Source organism: Pinus tabuliformis, chromosome 6 (assembly GCF_031772625.1).
Source record: "Pinus tabuliformis cultivar Carrire ecotype Pingquan chromosome 6, CPIR1, whole genome shotgun sequence".
NCBI classification, from domain to species: domain Eukaryota; kingdom Viridiplantae; phylum Streptophyta; class Pinopsida; order Pinales; family Pinaceae; genus Pinus; species Pinus tabuliformis.
Genome location: NC_142292.1, coordinates 1,107,142,580 through 1,107,161,760, shown reverse-complemented (window position 1 = coordinate 1,107,161,760; position 19,181 = coordinate 1,107,142,580). Strand labels below are relative to the sequence as shown.

Here is a 19,181-nt window from a genome sequence, read left to right as displayed (position 1 = left end):
GTCTAATCCATCTTTTATTGGGCTTTGTGAGTAGCCAAGGTTGCAGTTGGTGCAGAAGAAACTCCATTAGGGGAATGGTCTGTGACAAGGCTACGGTCTGCTGCTCATGGAACTGCTAACACCCTGGGGTTAACTTTGGGTGTTGGGCCAAAAGGTGGGCTGGGTGAGAAGGGTGATGCTGTATCTAGGCAACTTATATTGACGAAAATGTCGCTATTTGAACGTCGACCAGACAATTATGAGGTTAGTATCTGCATGATGTTTTGGGCAGCATATCTTCAGTGATATGCACTTTATACTATTGTTCAATTTACAGGATGCCAGATGGTCCTTCTGGCAATCAAATCAAGTGAGTTGAATTGGATATGAAATATATAAATTGATGAAATAATAGTTTAACTTATGGGAGAAAGGTGCAAACCTCTGCCTCTACTACTGTTTGGCTCTGAAGTGTTTTGGCATACTAAGTTTCAGGAATCATGATTAACTCAGGGCAGACAAAACATTAAATAATAGAAGCATGAAGGTTAGTATAGGCAAAATTTCACAGCCATGAGAAATCAGGTGAGCTAATAATTTGTTCTTGAACAGACAAACTGGGGAAATATAATATTTACAACTCATGAAAAGTGCAAAGTAAAGGCAGAATCGAAAATGATAATCCCGAATCCCAACTTTTTTGTTGCAGGAAATTCACTCTGTATAATACAATTGTTTAAAGGATTTTTATAGGACTTCCAAGTATATCTAGGGTAATTTCGTTAGGTTTTCTCAGAATTTATGCTTAAAACAATGTTTGTAAGCTTGTGTTAATTTTGAATGCAGGCAGTCATTGTTCGACCATTGTCTGCTGTGGGTGCTCTTGTTCGCTTTGCTGAGGAGCCACAAATGTTTGCTATTGAATTTAATGATGGATGTCCGATTCATGTAAGTACAAGCAAAAAAGGTTCAATTTTTTTGCTAACAACACCTTGCAATTTAACCATTTTGATTTTTATGGCTTTGCATATTCAGGTCTATGCAAGTACTTCCCGTGACAACTTGCTTGCAGCAGTTCGAGATGTTTTGCAAACAGAAGTAGGTGGATCTAGTCTTTTAACAACTCATATTTCATCTGAGATCACTGTTCGGGTTGCAGTAATTTAGTTCCATGGAAAGAATCCTGTTTTGCTGAATACCTTTGTTCTCAACAGTCTTGAGCAAAATCTCTCAAGAAGTGCAGCAATTGGGCACATTGTGGACATCATTGTGGTTTTATTTTTGTTTTTTTTTTCGTCATTCATGGTTACATATTTGATCAGGAAAACATGATTGCGATGTTACTTGTGTGTCAAAATGTTTTTTCTAAAATTTTGCAAAAGAAATACTCAAACTGTATCCATTTCATTAAATATGTGCAGAGACAGTGCCCCATTCCCATTTTGCCAAGATTGACTATGCCCGGCCATTGTCTTAATCCTCCCTGTGGAAGAATTTCACCACAGCCTCAACAAGTTGCAAGTGCAGCACAGCGTCTTTTTGCGGATATCGAAGGTGAGGCTATGCATCTGAAACATCTAGCAGCTGCGGCCAAAGATGCTGTAGCTGAAGGTGGATCTATTCCTGGTTCAAGAGCAAAACTGTGGCGCAGAGTCAGAGAATTTAATGCTTGCATTCCTTATAGTGGAGTCCTGCCTAATACAGAAGTCCCAGAGGTGGCATTAATGGCCTTGATGACAATGCTTCCAGCCCCCCCAAACTTACCACCAGAATCACCACCACCACCACCTCCTTCTCCCAAAGCATCTGCAACTCTTATGGGTTTTATTGCATGCCTACGTCGCTTGCTGACATCAGTTAGTGCAGCTTCAGCTGTCCTGTCAATTCCTGCTGCTGTAATCAGAATAATGGGTTTGCTGAGAAGTGGTTCAGAAGGAGTGGCAGCAGAAGCAGCTGGGCTGGTGGCCATGCTTATCGGAGGTGGTCCTGGAGAAACAAATTTGCAATTGGATTCCAAGGGTGAGCATCATGCTACTTCCATGCACACAAAATCAGTGCTATTTGGTCATCAAACTTACATAACTATCCTTGTCAATAGACTCAAGCCAGTGTCAGTATCACCTTTGCTATCAATGGCAATGGTGGAAGTTCTTGAGGCAATGCTATGTGAACCTCTGGGTGAGACAACACAGCTTGCTACTTTTGTGGAAATGTTGCGTCAAGTCGCTGGCTTGCGGCGTCGATTGTTTGCATTATTTGGGCATCCTGCAGAAAGTGTAAGAGAAACTGTAGCAGTGATCATGCGGACAATTGCAGAGGAGGATGCTATTGCTGCTGAGTCGATGCGTGATGCTGCATTACGTGATGGTGCTTTACTGCGACATCTGGTACATGCATTTTTCCTTCCTGTTGGTGAGCGTCGGGAAGTTAGTCGGCAGCTTGTAGCTTTGTGGGCAGATTCCTACCAGCCAGCTTTGGATCTACTGTCACGAATGCTTCCTCCTGGGCTTGTTGCATATCTACATACACGTCCAGCTGAGGACAATAATGATGATGGGCAGCTACAACTTAACCAGGCAGTAACTTCTAAACGTAGGCAGAGGCGCATTCTTCAGCGTAGAAAAGGTCGTATTGCGAGGGCAAAGGGCGCTAGTGATTACACTCCAGCTTCTTCTAACAAAGTAGAAGATGTTTCTTCTTCTGAACCTTCTAAACACATTCATGGTGCTATATCACGGGCTGCAGATGGCTTCCTGCACTCAAATGGAAACTCACAGTTGGGACAGGGTTCAACTTATTCTGCTGGAAACTCTGTTGTGCCTATAGTCAATGCAGTTGCTTCTGTGGGAAATACTGGTTGTGATGATGCTCCAGCCTCTGTGCCTTTCAAAGGATCTTCTTTTCCCGCATCTTCACAGTTGGGGAATTCAATTACTTCAGACTCAGTTGAATATGATGCCAACGCAGGGATTTCTTCACAATTGATTTTTCCTGCACCGGCACAAGTGGTTGTAGAAAATACACCTGTAGGCTCTGGCAGACTTCTCTGTAACTGGCCTGAATTTTGGAGGGAATTTAGTCTTGATCACAATCGTGCAGATCTGATATGGAATGAACGGACAAGACAGGAGCTAAGGGAGGCCCTTCAGGCAGAAGTTCATAATTTAGATGTTGAGAAAGCACGCACTGAGGATGTTCTTAGTCTTGGAGGTCACACAGATGAGGAGAGCTTGGGCCAGGAGACTGCAATTCAATTATCTTGGAATTATACAGAATTTTCTGTTCGATATCACAGTTTGTCGAAAGAAGTATGTGTTGGACAATATTACCTACGTCTTTTGCTTGATAGTGGAGCTGGAGGCAGAGCTCAGGATTTTCCTCTGAGAGATCCAGTTGCTTTTTTCAGAGCACTATATCACAGGTTCCTTTGTGATGCTGATGTAGGACTTACTGTTGAAGGTGCAGCTCCAGATGAGTTAGGTGCATCAGATGACTGGTGTGATATGGGAAGTTTGGATGGTTTTGGTGGGGGTGGAGGTTCATCTGTTAGGGAACTTTGTGCAAGGGCAATGACAATTGTTTATGAGCAACATTATCAATCAATAGGTCCTTTTGATGGCACTGCACATATTACTGTGTTACTTGATAGAACAAATGACAGAGCACTTAGACACCGTCTGTTGTTACTCTTGAAGGTAGCATTCAACCGTCTGTTTGCATGTTGAATTGGATTTATACTTAATTACTGTCTAGGGATTTCTCCCCTATGGTTGTAACTGTATACTGTATTTAACATCTTTGTTTCAGCATCTTCTAGTTCTATCAGTTTTATTGGCAAGTTGTTAACATTAAGTCATTTGTTGTTCTTTTCTTTTGGTGGCCATGACAAACATTTAGCTATAAAGGTTTAAATTTCATCTCATGCATGCTATCAAAATATGTTACCTGTTAGTGTATCAATTATGTTCGAACAGGTGATTGCTGTTATTACAACTCATGTAGGATTACTTTCTGAAATAATCTCGCTCCTTTGACTTGGTCTGGTCAATAATTTTCTTTCAAGGTTTCCTATATTTTGTCTATCCAAGATTTTGCTAATGCTTTGATAGTTGAGCTGGGCAGATCTATGCAGTGAAACAACTTTATTCTAATACTATGTGTAAGAGGTTTCCTGTCTGGAAAAGTGAATTTGATGTATGTTACAGGGTTTGGTAGTGTGTGTTCATACACCAGTGATCTAGTCTTTGTAATCACAGCTAATTTCGTGTTAATTTGAGTTAGGTGCATCAGATGAGTTAGGTGCATCAGATGACTGGTGTGATATGGGAAGTTTGGATGGTTTTGGTGGGGGTGGAGGTTCATCTGTTAGGGAACTTTGTGCAAGGGCAATGACAATTGTTTATGAGCAACATTATCAATCAATAGGTCCTTTTGATGGCACTGCACATATTACTGTGTTACTTGATAGAACAAATGACAGAGCACTTAGACACCGTCTGTTGTTACTCTTGAAGGTAGCATTCAACTGTCTGTTTGCATGTTGAATTGGATTTATACTTAATTACTGTCTAGGGATTTCTCCCCTATGGTTGTAACTGTATACTGTATTTAACATCTTTGTTTCAGCATCTTCTAGTTCTATCAGTTTTATTGGCAAGTTGTTAACATTAAGTCATTTGTTGTTCTTTTCTTTTGGTGGCCATGACAAACATTTAGCTATAAAGGTTTAAATTTCATCTCATGCATGCTATCAAAATATGTTACCTGTTAGTGTATCAATTATGTTCGAACAGGTGATTGCTGTTATTACAACTCATGTAGGATTACTTTCTGAAATAATCTCGCTCCTTTGACTTGGTCTGGTCAATAATTTTCTTTCAAGGTTTCCTATATTTTGTCTATCCAAGATTTTGCTAATGCTTTGATAGTTGAGCTGGGCAGATCTATGCAGTGAAACAACTTTATTCTAATACTATGTGTAAGAGGTTTCCTGTCTGGAAAAGTGAATTTGATGTATGTTACAGGGTTTGGTAGTGTGTGTTCATACACCAGTGATCTAGTCTTTGTAATCACAGCTAATTTCGTGTTAATTTGATCTTTTCCTTAGATACATCATTTCTCTGGTGACAGGAAAACATTCTCAAAATTCTGATCTCCTATTGTATAAGCAAAAATATGAGTATGTGTGTGGACTAAGAATGGTGATTTTTTTAGTTTTGTGTTCTTACTGTCACTATCTTCTGGGCACAGGTACTGATGAAAGTTCCAGCAAATGTGGAGGCATGCGTCTCAGTTGGCGGTTGTGCATTAGCTGTAGATCTTCTCACAACAAGTCACGAGGCATCGGAGAGGACATCAATTCCTTTGCAATCCAATTTGATTGCTGCCACTGCATTTATGGAGCCACCCAAGGAATGGCTTTTTGTTACCAAGGATGGTGTGCAGGTTGGACCCGTTGAAAAGGATGGGGTAAGAAGAGCTTGGTCGAAGCAAGAGATTGACTTGAACTCGAGGTGCTGGGCTTCTGGAATGACAGAATGGAAGAGAATGCGTGACATACGTGAGTTGCGATGGGCCATGGCATCTCGTATCGCTGTTCTTACTCCAGTGCAGGTATACATATCAATTCAGATACATTTGTAAAACCCTAATAATTTTTAAGAAACCAAATCTTTAATCTTGACATCAAGAAACTGGAAAGACATCACTCTGGGCACATGCTTTAGGAGTCTTCAAGTTCCCGTAACTGCTCTAAATGCTGCAATGAATATAAAGGTATGGGGCATCTGCTGCCACTGGAAACTTGTCCAATTGATATGAGAGTATATTGTGATGTGTTTTCTAGATATACCTGTATATGAACTACTTGTCCAAAAATGTGTGCAACCATCAGTCCCTGAGTGTTAAAAAACTGTGACCATGTGTCAACTTTGAAAAGAATTCCAAACCGTTGATGGACCGACCAACCAGTGCATCCTGTAATGTACCCATGAACCATCTCTGATAAATGCCCCAAATGGATTTCAGAGAAATCCATTTTGGGTGCGAACAGGCTTAAAGCATTAACATTTGGTAAATTTCATTTGTAACCTTGCAAACAGTCAGAAGACTTTCATCTGGAGCTGGCACCATTTTAATAAGGTCCTTTGGGAATTTTTTGACCCTTTTTGGACATTGCAAAGAAACATGAAGAAATGACTTCATCTTTCCCAAATTGAAGGGCAAACTTTCCAACAATGCATTGACATGTGTCATATGTCATCCATCAAATAAAGCAAAAAGCGCTGGATCAGGTTTTGGCTAATTTTAGTGTGTGGCCACTTTTCCAACCTACAACAGGGAATGAAATCACTTCCCATTTCTTCCCTTGGGAAGGCAGTTTAAATGTCTCCCAATGATGAATTACATGCCGATGTTAGTTGTTGCAGAGATGTTAAAATTGGCAACTAGCGCCAAATTCTACCTTGGAACAACTCATTTGATGGAGATGATGATTGCATTGGATTCCTATTTTTGAGAGGTCCAAGATTGATATAAAGATCATCTCATTCGGACAAGCAGAAGTGTGATTTTGAAATGAGTTAATATTATGTAAAAATTAGTTAGTGTAGTTTATTAAGCAAAAGGGCCTAATCAAAGATCATGCCCATTCACCAAGAGGCCCGGGCTATATATTGCTTTAGGTGCCTCTTGGTGAACGGGCATGATCTTTGATCATGCCCTTTTGCTTAATAAACTACACTAACTAATTTTTACATAATATTAACTAATTTTTACATAACATTGCCTTCCTCTCGAAAGAATGCTTTGTCCTCAAAGCATACGTAACGACGGATGTTGTTGACAAAATGCTTCGGTCTCCCAAGAAGCTTCTTCTTCGGGTAAGTCCTTCCACTTGATCAAGTATTCCTTGATTGTACGATGTCGAAGCTTCCTTTCTCTAGTAGATAAAATACCTTCTGGTTCTAGAATGACCCTTCCTTCATCATCCAGGGATGGAAGCGTTGTTTGCGCAGATTGATGGTCGCCTAGTGCCCTTTTAAGGCAGGAGACATGGAAGACGTTGTGAACACGACTTTTCTCTGGAAGGCTTAAACCATACACAACTTGGCTGATCTTTTTGTTGATCTGATAAGGTCCATAGAAATTTGGTGCCAATTTGTTTTTCCTTTTTGTTTTAAGGACAATTGTTTGTATGGTTGGAACTTGACAAACACCCATTCTCCAACTTCAAACTCTCTTTCGGTTTTGTTTCTGTCTGCTTGTTGCTTCATACGATTCCTCGCATTATTCAAGTTTTCTTTCAGTATTTGGACAATTTTTTGGGTTTCTTCTAGTTGATTTTCAACAGTAGGTAGATTTGTCCGGACAATAGCTAGATTCTTCCATTTTGGGGGTTCATATCCATACAAAGCTTGAAATGGCGTCATTTTTGCTAACGTATGATAAGTAGAATTATACCACCACTCAGCGAGATGCAACCATTGAGCCCACTTATTTTGTTTTTCTGTAGCGTAGCAACATAGGTAGGCCTCCAAACATTTATTGACAACCTCTGTTTGTCCATCTGTTTGAGGGTGATAAGCAGAACTCATATTTAGGTGGGTACCTATGTGGTTGAACAACTCTTTCCAGAAATTACCCTTGAGTTTGGCATCTCTATCACTCACAATGACTTTCGGAAAACCGTGTAATTTATATATATTTTTGCAGAATATTTCAGCAATTTGTTTAGTTGAGTATGATTTCTTTATTGCCATAAAGTGAGCATATTTGGTGAGTCTGTCGACCACTACAAAAATCTTGTCCTTGGCTTCAGATACGGGTAATCCTTCAATAAAGTGCATCGAAATTTCTTCCCATTTCTAATTCAGAATGTTTAAAGGGTGAAGTAATCCAGGTGTCATAATATTTTCACTTTTATTCCTTTGACATGTGTCACACTCTGCTACATACTTCTGAATATCGCGACTCATTCCTTTCCAAAAGAAGGATTGACGTGCATTGTAGTAAGTTTTAAAGAATCCTACATGTTCGGCTGACTGTGAATCATGTGACTCCTTGAGTATCTTAAATTTAAACTTGAAATTTGCATTTAGATAGATTCTTTCCTTGTACCATAGAATATTGTTCTTCCATTCAAATTTTGAGTTGTTGGGAAGGTTATTGATTATCACTGTTATTTCTAGATCCTTGGCATACTCACTTTGAATCTCATTAAGCCATTCAGGGACAACAACCGAGATTGCAAGTAGTGTTGGTTCATCATCTTTCCTGGATAGGGCATCTACTACTACATTGTCTTTTCCCCTTTTATGTAGTATTTCCATGTCAAAGGAGGCAATTTTTTTCAATCCATTTTTGTTGTTATTCGGAAAGTGTTTTTTGTTGAAGGAGGTGCTGGAGACTATTATGGTCTGTTCGAATGGAGAACTTACTTCGCAAAAGATATTGCCTCCACGTAGCTAGTGCGTGCATAATAGCGATCATTTCTTTGTTGTATGTGGACTTGAGGTGTTCTCTTTTATTGAGCTTCCTACTTTCAAAAGCTATTGGATGCCCTTCTTGTATTAACACTGCACCTATACCAAATCCGGAAGCATCACACTCAATGATAAATGGTTTAGAAAAATCTGGTGTTGCCAATACGAGGGGTATTAGACATAACTTCCTTTAATTTTTCAAAACACCTTCCTGCTTCCTCATCCCATAGAAATGAATTCTTCTTTAAAAGGTTTGTCAGAGGTGCAGTTATATGTGCATAGTTTTTAATAAACCTTCGGTAATATCCAGTCAAACCTAAGAACCCTCTTAGCTTGGATACATTAACAGGTTTGGTCCATTCTTTTATAGCTTTGATTTTATTAGGGTCCACCTTTACGCCTTCATGGGATATAATGTGTCCAAGGTATTCTACTTCTTCCTTTCCGAAGGTGCATTTGGATTTTTTTGCATAAAATTGATGCTCTTTTAGTAGTGTAAGAACTTTATCCAGATGTTGTAAGTGCTCCTTCCAAGTTTTACTGTAAATTAAAATATCGTCAAAGAATACTAATACAAACTTCCTAAGATGTGGATGAAATAATTCGTTCATAGTTGCTTGAAACGTTGCTGGTGCATTGGTTAACCCAAACGACATTACTTTAAATTCATAGTGACCTTCGTGTGTTCGGAATGCCGTTTTTGGTATGTCTTCCAATCTGATTCTGATTTGATAGTAGCCTGACCTTAAGTCCAATTTTGAGAAGTATTTTGCGCCATGTGGCTCATCTAACATTTCGTCGATAAAGGGAATTGGGAACTTGTTTTTAATTGTTATTTTGTTCAATCCTCTATAATCAATGCATAGCCTGAATGAACCATCCTTCTTCCTTACCAATACCACTGGAGCAGCATACGGACTTTTACTTTTTGAGATGATCCCACACTTTAAAAGGTCTTGGATTAATCTCTCAATTTCCGTTTTTTGGTGATTTGGATATCGATATGGCTTGATGTTGATGGGGTTTGACCTTGCTTTGACTTCTATTGTATGCTCAATTTCGCTGTTAGGAGGCATTTTCATAGGTAGGTCTTTAAATACTTTTTCATGCTTCTAAATTAGATCTTGTATCTTTGGTGATTCTTCACTGATCATATTTGCAGATAACATTTCTAATTGGTGACATTGTACTACATAAGCGGGTGCTCCTTTTCGAATCATCTTCATCATTTGAGATGATGATACAATTTGATTCTCTGGTGCTTGGAATCCGTGTAATTTGTACCTCTGACCTCCCCATTTAAATCTTATGGATTGTACTTGATGGTTGGCAGCATAAGTGCCTAGATTTCGTAGCCATTGGATACCTAAGACTACATCTACTCCACTTAATGGTATAGTGAAGAATGGAGATTCTAAATTAAAGTTTTGAATCTGCAATTTGACCTTATGGCATTTCCCCACCTTTTCAATCTTCTTACCATCAGCTACCATCACTTTCATGCTTGGTAAGGGAAATAAAAAAATATTGAGTCTCTTTGCCACGGTTGCATCTAAAAAATTGTGTGTGCTACCAGAGTCTATGAGAACCACTACGTTGTTCTTCTTTATATGTCCTTTCAACTTTAAGGTCTGAGGTTGTGATATCCTTGTCATAGCTGATAGTGACACTTGCGGAATACTTTTGTCATCTAATTCTGGTGAAAATTTTGGGGCATCTTCTGTTTCTTCTATGTCAGAATCCTCACTGTTTGAATCGTTAGTTGCTTCACAATTATATAGGTTCTTTGGTTCTTTTCCTTTAGCACACCTATGTTTGGGGTCCCACTTCTCACCATAGCGTTTGCATTTGCCTTCTTTTATCCTTTGTATTTCCACATTAGATTTTTCACCTTCACGATAATGTGGTGGAACATATCTTGTATTATTTGGGTCCACATACTGGGGTACTCTTCGTCTTGAATATACTTTTTCCGGTTTTGACCATAGTATTTGTTCAAATTTATTTTCAGTAGTTTTTGCTTTTCGTCCTGCTACTTCTATTGACTTAATGTCAAGAAGGTCAAGTTCTACTTGTAAATGAGTTTTAAGTCCGGAAATGTATGATTGAACTAGACGAGACTCTGATAACCCAGGTACTCATGTCACTAAGGTTTCCCATTCTTGAATGTAATCATCCACACTTCCTTTTTGTCGTAATTTGATGAGTGATGAAAAAAACTCTTCTTCCCTTACACCTTGGAATCTTTTAAAGAATGCATCTTTAAATTTCCTCCAACTGATGGCGATTGTCGTCTTCTTCCACCACATATACCAATTGTATGCTTCTCTTTCCATTTTCATGGATGCGTGCCTAAGCCTTTTGTCATCATCATTGATGTCATAAATTTCGAAGTATTCTTCCACTTTATTTATCCATGCAACACTGTATTTCCATCGAATTTAGGCATCTCGACTTTTGCCCTTAGCTGATATGTTGCTAATGTTTGAGCGAAAAAAGGATGTTGATTGGTAAATATATCCCAGAGTTGCTTATTTGAAAAAATCGCGTTACTATTTTCTTGGTGGGGCGTCGTTGATTTTTTTGGAGATTCAGCTTTTTGAGAATCTGTTGATTTTGTTGAGTCTGATGAATTGTGCTCTAGATTTTCTCCATCTTCTTGGAGTAGTTGTTCGGGTGTAATATCATGCTTTCTACACAAGTGGTTTAGCAATGCCAAGCTCTGTTTTTGATTTATTTCGGTTTGGCTATGGTTCTGCCCCATCTGTAGTTCTATTCGATTTGTTGTGTCTTGTAGCCTCTTGATATCGTCAGAGTGCCCATTAAACTTATTCTGGAAATCAGCTAATTTTTTATTGAAATCATCGGAGTGGTTAGTAATCCTATTCTCCAATTCAATCAATTTTTTATTGAAATCGGCCATTGACATTGACATGGAGCGAGTTTGCGGGGGTGTAAATTTGTCTGCCAGCTTAATTTATTTATTTATTTTTTCTTTATATAATTAAATTAAATTAATTTAATTATATAACATATATATATTTTTTTGTTATTTTCCTTCTTGTTTTTCTTGTTTTATAAATAATTAAATTATGTAACATATAGTTTTTAAACTATATAATATATGTATATATATAAATAAATTCTATATCTTATATAATATATGTTATATAATATATAACTATTTAATATAGTTTGGATATATATATTATAACTATATAATGAAAATATCGAATTTAGAATATTTAATCGGAATGAAACGGTACAACCGAGAGTCAATGGCCATGATGTTTGACGGCAGACGTGGCAGAGGGTTAAGGAATGAGTCAGACGGTGGACAGTAGATGGTGTGGGGCTTGTGGATAGGGGTGGATGGGAATAGTAGTCAGACGGGCATAGAATGGATAGCGGACGTAGAATGGTGAATGATGTAGACAGGGAGGCAACGAGAGACACGGGGAAACTCAGCGTATGGTCAGCGGATGACAGGGATGTGGTGCGGCCAACACAACTGGAGCTGGGCAGCGGCACGACAACGAATATGGACGCGAGTAGGGGGGAGGGAAATGGCAGTCGGATTGGCAGCAACGAAGTGGACGGGGGTGACGGATGCGTAGAGGAATAGATGCAGCGGGGGGGCGGGGTTTGGCGGCTGCGGTGGTTGTGGATAGGAGCGGTCACAGTGGTGGAACCAAACTTTAGGAATGCCAAACGCAGCTCTGATACCAGATGAAGTAGAAACTTTGTAATGAACAGAAATGAGTAAATATGTTATTAATAATTGAATGATGATGATTGCATTTTTGTGAGAGGCCCGGGCTATATATCGCCTTAGGTGCCTCTTGGTGAACGAGCATGATCTTTGATCATGCCCTTTTGCTTAATAAACTACACTAACTAATTTTTACATAACACCCTCACATGTGCAAATTGATCAAGTCGGCTTCATCATTATGTAGGCTCAAGAAGCCCAATGGATGTGTCTCTTCACCCACAATGAAGTGTATAAATACAAGAGACCTCACACCTCATTTGGACATCCATCACTCACATTCTTCTCTCTCTTCATCAGATTGGTTTGTACAGCTTGGGGCAACCTCTCTCTCTCTCCTACATGCGGCTAGGAGGACAGAATTTCTGGGCAGAAATTACAGGCCGAATTTCAGACTTCAGGAACAGGTTTGACCAGCGTTGACCAAGGTGCATTTGACTATGGTTTTTAGGTCAAAGATTCGATTTTCTCAGGCCACATTGCTGGGCACAAAAATCGAGGAATTCTGCATTGGTTGACCTACGTTGAATTCAGGTTTGGCTGCTGTTTGACCTCAAAAAATTATAACAGTCTTCTCTCTCCTTTGACTGATCTATTTTGGGCTGAATTTATCCTCTTGATTAGGCTGAGTTTGACCAAGGAAGACCGAGCTGCTTTGAGGAAGATTTGCTGCTGTTTTGACCAGCATTGACTTTCAAGTTAGGGCTGAAGTTTGACTGTAAAATTTATTGGGCTGTTTTGATTGTGTATTGGGGAAGTCAATTTGACTTTTGTACTCTCTCTCTGATGAACTTTTGATTTAATAATAACAAGAATTGATCGAAGGTTTTTCCCCACATTGGGGTTTTTCCTTGGCATCCACCGAATCTGGTGTCTTCTTGTCTTGGCTTGTCTTCTGTAGTTTATTTTATGTTCTATTTGCCTTTATTGTCAATGTGATTATTGTGATTGCAATTGGAAATTGTTATTGGGCTACTAAAGGAACATTGAAGTAATTTGTGCTAAGCAAGAACATACCATTGCTAACTAAAATTAATATGGTATCAGAGCCCAGGTGAAGACAAAACCCAAGCAAGAGTGAGAAAAGCAATCACTAAGGAAAGTTGTTGGACAAGAATATTGTTCTAGCTTCAATGACGACTACATCATACTTCAAATCCGAGGACAAGCTCAAGGACAAATCCGACTATCATGCATGGAAGATGTCTCTGGATTTCACTTTGGAAGAGAATGACACTATGGACTACGTAAAAGGGAAGAGTGGTGGAGCCTCCTTCAAATGCACCTACTTCTGCAAAAGCAAAGTACAAGAAAGGTGAGGTCAAAGCTAAGAAAATTATTGTAGATTCCGGTCACAAGCCTTTGGTTGCCTCTATTTTTGATTTGGAAACATCTAAGGAGATGTATGATAAGCTGATTGGGATGTTCAAAGTAAACAATGCAAATCAAGTCCTCTTTCTCAAGAACAAGTTGAAAGACATCAAGATGGATAGAGGAGAGTCCATTCAATCCTACTTCATGGGGATTATCGAAATCGAGAATGACCTCCTATATATTGGAGAAGTTGTTGGTGGCAAGGAGCTCACTCTTATTGCACATGGGGGTCTTACAAAAGAATGGGATGTGTTTAACTCCACTGTCCTCAACAATGACAAGATTATGGGTTTTGATGAATTATTGGCTAATGCACTCAAGAAGAAATAAGGATGATGGAAAGAGATAAGCCCTCAAATGGAAATACTTCTATCGCTTTCTCCGCTCATGCTAAACGGAAGGAAAATGATGGTCTAAAGAGACAAGGTCAAGGATTTAAGTAGGGATTCAAAGAAGGAAGAAAAGGAAGATGCTTCAATTGCAACAGGTTTGGCCACTATGCTAGAGAGTGTCCTCACAAGATGGATACTCCAAGGGATGATGACAACAACAACCACATCAAATACAAAGGAAATGGCAATCAAAGAAACAAGAAGTTCAACAACAAAAGAAAAAGGAATGCTAGTGCTGCATGATATGGAAATGGTCGTCCTCCCAAACGATCAAGAAATTCCAGGTATGAGGAAAGTAATGTTGTAGAAAAACAAAATGGATTTTATCTTATTTTCGCTTTATCTACTGCCTCTCCTCGGATACATTGGATCATTGGTTGATTGATATTGGAGCCTCAAGGCACTTCATTGGGTACAAAGAGGCCCTCTCAAATTTGGTTGAAAAGAAGATTAACTTGCAAATCATACTTGGAGATAATGCCACCTATCCCGTGAAAGGAATAGGTAACGTCACTCTTCACTTGAATCAATGTCAAACCATCCATCTACAAGAAGTATTGTATGTGCCCAATTTGAAGAAGAGCTTCGTATCTATTTCTGTGATGGAAGATAAAGGCTTCAAGGTAGCATTCATTGAGGGAAAGGTATGTCTTTGGCAAAGAAACCCCAAAGATGCATATACACTTGGATTTAGGGTTGATGGTCTTTATCAAGTTGGAGAAAGTCCTTTGGGAGCCATGTTTTGCGACAGTTCTCTTCAATCCGAATTATGGAACCAAAGATTTGCCCACCTTCATTACAAAGCCTTACCTGGGGTAAGGAAGATGGTCACAAGTATGCTCGATTTCAACATGAATCATGAAGGTGTTTGTCCAGGTTGTGCAGTTGGGAAACTTACAAGGGGACCATTCCCCTCAAGCGAAAGTCAAACTTCTGATATTCTTCAATTGGTCCATTCTTGTTAGAAAATAAGAAAGGTAGAAAGATTTTCTTATACTTCATAATTACTTGTGATGTTCTTGATTTTTTATTAGATTTCTTTTATATCTTCTTCCCGTTTAGTTCATCAAGCAATTACCAAAGCAATAACACGTAAATCAATGGACCCCAGATATAGGCACACAGCCAGGGAAAAACTCCTCTCTAGGGGAAAACCCAGTTAGTAATTCTTCCTTCAATAGTTTTCCTGAGATAAACCAAGACTCTAGACCTTAACACAAACTTTCCTCCACACCAAGTCAACCTTCTTCTTCCTTTGCTGATGATCCTATTTGACCCGGTAGTAGTAGCAGCAGTAGCAGCACTATGCAGCACTTTCTTGGACCTAGTAACTTCGAGCTTGCTTTGGAGACTTCGATCTTGGTTGAAAGACTTCGATCTTGACTTAGGAATTTCGATATTGGCTTAGGAACTTCAATCTTGGCCCAATACAACTTCTTGAGGCAACAACACCCAACAACAACAACTTCAACCTATACTTGTTCTAGCAGCAACAACATGCAGCAATTGGCAATGACATCAACAAGAGAACTTCGATCTTCCAATCTAGGGCACGAGGGAGAGAGAGAGATGCACCAAAATTTTGATTTTCCTTTCTTCTTTCACTTTGACCAAACTCACACTTCTTTAGCCTTCTTCCTTCACTTCACACTTTTTTCGGCTTCTAGAGAGATATCGAACTTGCTTGAGATGTTCTCCTCCAAATGAATTTGAACTACTTCTTTTATAGCCTTTAGGTGAGGTCGAATAACCCTCCTTGAGGCTGACTTGATCATCTTAAGGTCGACTTGGTGTGGAGGCAACATATGTCATTTTTGACTCAATACTAAACCTTCTTACATGATTTAAAAGCCCAAGAAGGGTCTCCTTAAATGTACAATGACTTTATTAACTCATAATAAATCCCAGAAGTCCTCAATGGGGACTTCGACCTAAAACATGATTACCCAAGCATGAAACCCATGCTTTAATAAGTCATAATAATAATAATAATAAAAATTCCTTTCTTTATTCTTTTGACAAGTATATTACATAATGCCTCAAATACATTAATGAAGACCGAACCTAGTTACATTTTCCAACACTCACTCTTAACTAGGGAGGTATTCATCATATACAAGTACAAGGAAGATCTCATCTATATGAACCATAAAGAATTTTTAGGCACCACAATGCCATGGACTAGATTCCTGACCAGGGAAATCTATCCATTGGTTTCTCAACAGTTTAGGCACTCCAATGCCATGGACTAGATTCCTGACTAGGGAAATCTATCCAAGTGGGACTAAGATGGGGTCAAGCTTTTAGCCTCTCTAGGTACCATCAGGCTTACTTACTAACCATCAACCCAGGGATCCAATTGTGTATCCGATGTCAGATCTCTATGACCAACACCACCCTCCCAACTTCGGGACCTAGACATCAAGACAAAGTGTCAGCGATATGTCCTCCCAGGCAATGCTTCACTCACAAAGCCTTAACACTCCTTGGTCTAGTAGATCAAGGACAACAAATCTCTCTTGATCAAACTGATCGGTAACCAACATGCTATCAAAACATTCGAGAGATTTACTTGTACAAACAAAACCCCAATCAATAATATACTTTCGCATGTTCATAAACAAACACAAACCTTCGGGGTCTTTCAGACAACTAATGATGCTTCTCAACATCGTAGGACTATCAAACGAATCTTTGACCAACGATTCCTTAATCATACACTTTCCTTTCCTACTTCACATGCAACAACATATCCTTCAAAATGCATTCTCCAATCAAAACTATGCTATGCCCTCCCTCTCAACCAGGGAGATTTCCTCTATCTAGGCTCCCTCTTAATCTCAGGGAGATTTCTTCTATCCAGGTTCCCTCTTAACCCAGGGCGATCTTCTTCTTCTTATTGGAAATTCTTTCATGGCTTCCATCTTTCTTATTAGAGATATTCATATATAATGCTTATCACATCAACTTTACTTGCAATCATCTTCACCATCTTGAAGATGATGTACCTACACAACTTAGATAGCAAGTACAACCAAAACTATAGAAGCATGAAGTTAGCCATATCAAAATCTTATAATAATGGAAGCATTAGACTTTACAAACATAATTAACAAGAGACTATACTTCAACTTCTTGCCCAAATTTTGTTACAAACCCTAAATCACATCAACAAATCAAAATATTAAACTCATCTAGGGTTTCAATATTCTTTCAACAATATGACAAGTTCTTTCATATAGCAAACCCTAGAAACAATTCAAACAAGTAATGTGTCTAACAACTATCAGAATTCATATGTTAGACTCCTCACTAGGATTTCATACATATCCTAGATTTCATACAATAGCTTCAACAATTAAAATAGATCACAACTTAATCAACAACATAACTAGTTTTTACTAGGGTTTGATGGACACCCTAGATTTACAATCTCAACAATCACTATATAGATTCATAGATTCTAGAATTTTACTACTAGGGTTTAGCTGCAAAACCCTAGATTTCCCAAACAACATCATCCTAGAATATCAAACTCAGACAAGGGCTCATATTATACCCTAAGACTTATGACCACCAATAATTAGGTCAACGCACATATCTAGGAATTCATTTTCATGCATGAGCATATCATGTCAGATAACATTATTAGGTTTTCGACCAAATGGACACATATACACCTAGGGTTTCATTCCTAGGATCTTATTCTAGAGACATAACAAGGGTTTTACTTATAGTCGAGTCAATTTATGGTTGAGCCTCATCACATGCATTGGATTGCTGCTAAGAATCTCTTGAGATATCTCTGAGGCACAATCTATTATGGACTGAGATACGCTGTCGGAAGTTTGAGGCTGCATGGATATACAGATGTTGACTGGGCTGGCAGTGTGGTAGATCGTAAGAGCACGCTTGGATGTTGCTTCTCATTAGGGTCTGCTTCAATTTCTTGGATGAGCAGGAAGCAGAAATCAGTTGCACTAAGCACCGCTGAGGCTGAATACATTGCAGGGAGTATGGCCTGTTGTGACGTTGTTTGGTTGAGGAAGCTCTTCAGTGATCTATTTGAGCATGTGTTGGATACCACCGTGATCTTCTGCGATAGCTAGAGTGGGATTTGCCTTTAAGAGAATCCCATGTTCCACGACCACTCCAAGCACATTGATATTAGGTACCACTTTATCTGGGATATGGTACAACAGGGAGCAATAAGGCTCCAACACATCAGGATTGATGAGTAGGTCGCAGATATCCTCATGAAGCCCTTGGGGAAGGTCAAATTCTTAACCTTCCGAGAGAGACTTGGAGTCGTGGAAAGACCCTCCCATGAGGGTCTCGCTTGAGTTGGACATTGAGCTCTGGGAGCTCCTGGGGGCTTGGGGTACTTTTTGAAGCTATGAGTTACCATAGGGTAGGTGGTTCACCTTCCTGGATGTGGTGCGCTGGGTACAAGGTGAGTGGTTCACCTTCCCCTGTGATACCCCATGGTGACATGTCTGTAGGGTGAGTGGTTCACCTTCCTTTGCGATTGAAATATGCATAGGATGAGTGGTTCACCTTCTCCTATGGCATATGAGTAGGATGAGTGGTTCACCTTCTCCTATGGCATATGAGCAGGATGAGTGGTTCACCTTCTCCTGTTGATGCTAAAACAGTGCGAAACACGCATATGGATTTCCAATGAATGAATTGAATTGATGAGCAAAATGAAGCTCAATAATAATACAGAGATATTTACAGTAATAGAAACATCAAATTTCTATTAGGAAATAGAAACAACCAATTTCATCTAAGAAACTGCTAAAAAGATAAAAATAGCAACAGCTAATAAGAATGAGCATTAAACACTAAATAGTATTATTCTAATACCCTCCCTTAATGCTCAATCTATTTACAAAACCAATAGACCCTCTGAATTTTACAAACTTATCAGGACCAAGAGGCTTGGTGAAGATGTCTGCGGGCTGCTCCGTTGTGGGAACATATCGCAACTGAACGGATCCGTCTTCAACAAGCTGGCGAATGTAGTGGCAATGGGTTTCCACATGCTTTGTTCTTTCATGAAAGACTGGATTCTTGACAATTTTGAGCACTCCCTGATTATCACAAAACAAGGGAGTAGGACCTGTCTGGGAAACATGCATATCCGCAAGCATACGTCGAAGCCAAACTGCCTCACAG

At 39.2% G+C, this 19,181-nt stretch overlaps 1 protein-coding gene across 1 annotated transcript in view; it reads left to right on the top strand.

Moving 5' to 3' along the window:
* GRV2 (DNAJ heat shock N-terminal domain-containing protein) overlaps positions 1-19,181 on the top strand; it is a 466,773-nt gene that overhangs the window by 109,175 nt on the left and 338,417 nt on the right. The window contains exons 5-9 of the mRNA XM_089425195.1: positions 35-243; positions 826-927; positions 1,015-1,077; positions 1,401-3,674; positions 5,230-5,592. Of these exons, the coding sequence (XP_089281321.1) occupies positions 35-243; positions 826-927; positions 1,015-1,077; positions 1,401-3,674; positions 5,230-5,592 (3,011 nt within the window). The remainder of the gene's footprint in view (positions 1-34; positions 244-825; positions 928-1,014; positions 1,078-1,400; positions 3,675-5,229; positions 5,593-19,181) is intronic.